At 59.9% G+C, this 5,120-nt stretch overlaps 1 protein-coding gene across 1 annotated transcript in view; it reads right to left on the bottom strand.

Annotated features, from left to right (window-relative positions):
• The window catches only part of SH3BP1 (SH3 domain binding protein 1), a 16,803-nt gene extending 14,088 nt beyond the window's left edge, over nucleotides 1-2,715 (bottom strand). Inside the window, exons 1-3 of the mRNA XM_009647732.2 lie at nucleotides 2,406-2,715; nucleotides 506-548; nucleotides 21-125 (exon numbers count right to left, since the gene is read on the bottom strand). Coding sequence (XP_009646027.1) covers nucleotides 21-125; nucleotides 506-548; nucleotides 2,406-2,467 — 210 coding nt within the window. The 5' untranslated portion in view covers nucleotides 2,468-2,715. The remainder of the gene's footprint in view (nucleotides 1-20; nucleotides 126-505; nucleotides 549-2,405) is intronic.
• Between the last annotated feature and the right edge of the window lie 2,405 nt (nucleotides 2,716-5,120).

Raw genomic sequence — 5,120 nt, 5'->3', positions numbered from 1 at the left:
AGAGGGAGGACTCCACTCACCACTCGCTTGTCCATCTCGGAGCCACATTGCCCCTGCAGGCAGGCTTGGAGCCTCTTGGACACGCTGTGAGCTGCTCGCTTGGCTGGCTCGATCCTCTGCTCAATCTGGGGTGGAAATGTGGAACTGGGGAAGCCCTTTTGCCAACCATGGGCGCCCCAAGGCCATCTCCCCACCACCCAGCTCTGTGCGTGGGTGAGCCCGCCCAGCATCCCGCTGCAGCCCAGAGCATCCCCGGTCCAGGGAAAAGGGAGCACAGCTCCTGGTCAGGATTCATCCCTCTGTGAGCAGCTGGGGAAGCCCTTCCCTGTGGCAGGAGCCTGCTGTTCGCTTAATGCCATGGTCCTGGAGTCACCCTCCGCACATGAGCAGATCCCAGCCCCGTGACTTGGATGTGCAGGCAGGGCAAATGGCAGGCAGGAACGGGACAGGTTCCCACGCCCAGGCACAAGCAGGCACACGCCTGCCTGCCCAGCCCGTGCCTCACCTGCAGCAAATCCTCCGGCAGGAGCTCGGTTGCTTCTTGGGCTCTGCAGAGGAAGGAGAAAGAGCCATCAGCAGATGGGGGTGACCTCCACCCAGCCTCCTCAGGAAGGATCCCATCCGCTTCTCTTTGGGCTCTGGGGAGCAGGAGATGCTGGCTATGGCCTGGACTATCATACACAAGGCTACGGGCAGAATGAGTCTGGGGCGCCAAGAACAGCAGGAACAGGGCAAGGCAGCCAACCTTGCTGGCTGGTGGACACCCTGCCAGACAGGACTTCCAGTTCAGAGCAGCACAGTCAAAAAGTCCAGGTGTGGCCCGTTTTTTGGAGATGGGGTGCCTAGTGGGGCCATGGCAGGGGGGGTGGGATGTTTGCTGGTGAAACCTTCTACCCCTGACCACCCATCTCTCTCCTGAAAGCAAATCCAGATCAGTGCTGTTGGAGCTCGGCATGTGTCTTTGCAGGCCAGGGTAGCTGGAAGGTGTGGGGCCACCGGTGCTGGAGCACAGATATCTTTGTGGTCAAGCTGGGGACTGAGACCAACACCAGCCCCTCCAGAAACGCCTTCATGAAACAGCTTTCTGCTCAGTTTTGCAGCAGGTATTAGGAGCAAATCTGGCAAAGGAAGCTTCTAGTTTGCAGCAAATTCTGCTCAAAACCTACCAGCCGCCATCACCATCAAACCTCCCTGATGCCTCCCCATAGAGGAAACCTTGCTTCACGGCGCACTGCCATTGCTACACCCCAGGAACCCCGTTTGCTTTCCCTCTGCTCCTGCTGCTTTTTCCCCAGTTCATGTTTCTGTCTTTTCACCGCCTGCCACAGCCTATGCGGGATGAGGCCGTGGAACCGCAGGAAACGGGGGCGGCTTGGTTGAAGGCAAGCAAAATCACGTGAGAGTGCAGCCTACAGAGGAGAGGCTCTGCAGTGAGTGAAGAACTTGCTCTTGGACTGCATGAGCTGCTTGAAACCTCCTGCCTGCCTGGCATTAAATGAAAGGGAGGCGCATCCAACATGGAGATGAGACATCTTGAGGGAGGAGGGATGGGAGAAGGGATCATGCTTCCTTCTGGGGAATGCAAGAAGAGCAAGAGGCCACTAGGATGTAGGAGCTGCTTCCCTGTGGCTGGTCTGCTGGGCTGGCTGAAGGACCTCAGTTGTCCAGGGGACACGGTTGGTCCTGCTCAGCCTCCCAGCACTGGAGAACCTGCGGAGGTGGCTGTAGGAAAGAGGGAGCGAGGGGGCTGGGAAGGGAGGGCCCAGCCCTGTAATTTCAGTTCTGGGTTTTGCAAGGGGAGAGCTTTGGAAAGCCAAAGAGAAAAATAAGGAAGCAGCAGAGGTAGGATGGGGCTGGAGGAATTTGTGTGAAGCTGTAGGTCCTCCATGGCTCCTCTGAGGATCCCTGGTCCTCTCCTTGTCCTGGGCCGCCCGCACTGGAGGGCTGGCTAGAGCTATGCAGGGCATCTGGCTCCTGTGAAGCACCTCAGGCTCAGTGAGGAGGGCAGGTCCCAGCTCCTAACACCCTCCACAGAGCCAAGAGCATGTGGCTGGAACGTCCCTCCCCATTGCCCTCACATCCCTGGGAAGCCAAGCTCAGGAAAGGCCCCTTTCCAGGTGGGCACAGCATCTGTGGGCCCTGGGAGAGGTAGCCGGGCATGGGGACCATGTCCCTGCTGAGCAGCACCAGTGCAGCCTTCCCACTGCCCCGCGGGTGCCGGGGAGCTGGGGAGCCACAGCCCCTTGGCTTACACTGAAGATGTTCTAAACCCAGGGCCATTCCTCCTTTCCCCTTTTCCCTGGCCACCGGCCCTGGGAGGTTGGTCCAGCCCCAGTGCAAGCCCTCCAGGACCCGCATCCCGCTCCCTCCCAGCCCTCCAGCGCAGGTAGCGGAGCAGTCCTTACCGGCCGGTGATGTTGGGATGGGATAGCTGCTGCCGCATCCGATTAAACTGCCTCTTCATCATCTTGAGAGCCGGGAGGAGACCACAAGAGCCGCTCCGCTCGGCTGTACCTGCTCAGCACCCCTCGGTGACGTTTGGCATCGGGCGTCAGCGGCTCCTTGGCTCCCTGGAGCCGCTCTGCCCCTTGCTTTCCTGAGGACCTCTGCCTCCTTACTCCTCTCCTTCCTCCTTCCCTCGTTCCCCCGTGTTCTGTTTCCCTGGCTGATCCCTCCCTGGGGATGCCCTGCCTGCTTTTTCTTCCCCTCCCTTCAACTCCTTTCTCTCGCTCCCTCTCTTTTTTTCTGAGCTTCCTTCCTCCTCCGGCCGCCTCTCTGCCGCAGATCAGGTAAGAGCAGTTCAGGGCTCCTGCTCCGCTCTGTGTTCCTGTCACCACCCCACAAGTATAAATAACTTCAGCCCAGCCTTAAAGGGGAAATATTATTGCAGCAAGCATGTAACAAGGCAGGACAAGCCCCCGCCGCTGCCGAGCCTGAGCGAAGGGCCCACGCTCTGTTGCTTGCTCTCTGCCTCAGCTGGGGTGGTTTTCCCCGCCTCGCCTTGCCCACCACCGGCTGTGCTTTTTCCCCCCTTGCCAGGACAAAAGCCAGGGGGTGAGCAGCAAATCCACCCATGCAACCCCCCCCGTACCCCCACCCCGCTTTCCCTCCCTGCCATCGCTGAGGCTCTCCGGAACCACCACAAGGCTGTGGCCAGGGCCTCTCCATGCCCCAGAGAGGCCCCCTCCCCGCTCCCCCGCTGCTGGCAGGGCTCCGAGCGGGGCGGCTGGGCCAAGCACAGAGCAGCAGCACCCGTGCACACTTGCACGGGGACCGCAAACTCCCGGTTCCCAGGCTCGGGTGCTGCCTGCTCTCTGCAGAGCTGCACCAGGGCTCAGCTTGCTTTTGTGTTTTTTTTTTTTTGGTCTAAGAATGTCCCCCTCACCCCGCCACCACCACCATCGCCACCACTACCACCACCTTTGCTCCTGGCTCTACAAGATGTAAACCTCGCCTTATCTCTGGGCTACCTGCAGCTGTGACTTTCCTCCTTCTGCACCAAGCAAAGGTTGCTGCCGGCCGGGTTACGTGGCTGGCAAAGGAACTAACACCCGAGCCCAGACGGGAAGCGGTCAGCTTGTGGGCAGATGAGACAAGCGGCAAAGGAAGAAGAGGCGGAAGGGCCACTCCACCTGTGCCCTGAAGCCTAAGGAGCAATAATTCGGTGGCTGCCTGGCTCTGCTCCTTCTTGGTGGTGGTGGTGGTGGGCAAGTCTCCAGGGAGTGTGTAGCAAAGCAGTGCTGGACCTCTGTTTTCAAGCAGGCCCTGAGCAAGCAAGCACTGTTCTCCCTGCCTGAACACCAGGTTGCTCTAAACCTGTGGCCAAGCACGCCTGATCCCCCAGCCGCAAGCCCTGGGCGTGCTCCTCACAGGCCTTGTGGTCGCTGAAAGCAGGCAAGGGCTTCAAGCATCTGTTGCAAAGATGCAGATGAGTCTTCCCCCCATCCCTGCTGGCTGGGTCGGGTGGTGGCAAAGCCGTAGCCTCTTTCCTCCCATGCTATGTCAGAGACCCCGCTCCCAGCCCCAGACTGCTGCTTGCTGGAGCAGACCCCCCCCCTCCCTGCACTGAAACTGCCCTGGGGAGCTGCTTCCGAGAGGCAGCCCTGAGGAAGAGGAGGAAGTGCGGCTACAGGCAGCGGTGAAGCTGCAAACAACGGTGTGGGGCACAGCCTGAGCTCCAGCCCTGCTCCCTGCAGGCTGTGGGGCACCCACCCCTGCCCACGGCCTTGCCCCAGGGAGAGAGGGAGGGAAGCGGGCAGCAGCTGGCTCCCAGCCTGGGAGCAACTCTGCTCTCAAACAGGAATTGAGAGCAGCTGGGGGACTTCCACCCCCACCCATGGAGTGGGGAAACCACGGTGGCAAGGCCCCGGGTGACTGGGGGACGTGTTACAGGATTGCAGGGGCAGGATTTGAACTGGAAATGACCCTTCACAGGGTGGAATGAGCTCCTCCGTGGTCAGGGAAGGCGAGGGGAAGATGCATTTCTGGGGTCAGGATCAGGAAAGAACTCTTTATTTCCCATAAATACAGCAGATTCTTCGCGCCGGGCGTTTCGTTTTAAATCTGTTTGTTTTCTTTCATTTACAGAATTTTGCACTCAAAATATATACATGTCTGTTCAAGAACCAAACAAGATCTGCAAAGAAAAAACCCATACAAAACCCTGAAGAGACCAGAAAGGGAAGTAAGACACAGCACAACCCCAGCACAAACGCCTTGCTTCCCCCTCTCCTCTACTGCTCGCTGCGCCCAGCTCCGCCACCACCTCACCTTTGCTGCCCCCAAGCCGAGAGCACGGGGCACCCCACTCGCCTCCGTCTCCCACAGGCCTCCTTCTACCTCCAGCAAGCCAATGCAGGGCGCAGCTTGCCCCTGCTTTTAAGATCAGGCCCTGTTAAAACCAGCTTAGGGATGGGAAGCAGCTCTCGTGGTTGCATGGGGATGCGTGGGTCCCATGGGGATGGCTCAGGACGTGCCACCCCGCCCCAGTCTCCTCCGTGCCTGCAGATCCCCGCTCTCGTGTCACAGTGATCAGGCGGCTGTGGCGAGCCCCCTCCCCGCCGCAGGGAGCCAGGCCTGCCCCCGGCTGCGGGCAAAGGGGGGCAAGGCACAGCTGTAAC

This window comes from Egretta garzetta, unplaced genomic scaffold (assembly GCF_000687185.1).
Source record: "Egretta garzetta isolate BGI_Z169 unplaced genomic scaffold, ASM68718v1 scaffold51, whole genome shotgun sequence".
Lineage (NCBI taxonomy): Eukaryota > Metazoa > Chordata > Aves > Pelecaniformes > Ardeidae > Egretta > Egretta garzetta.
Note: the sequence above shows the minus strand (reverse complement) of the source record. Positions and strands in the feature narration are given on the sequence as shown.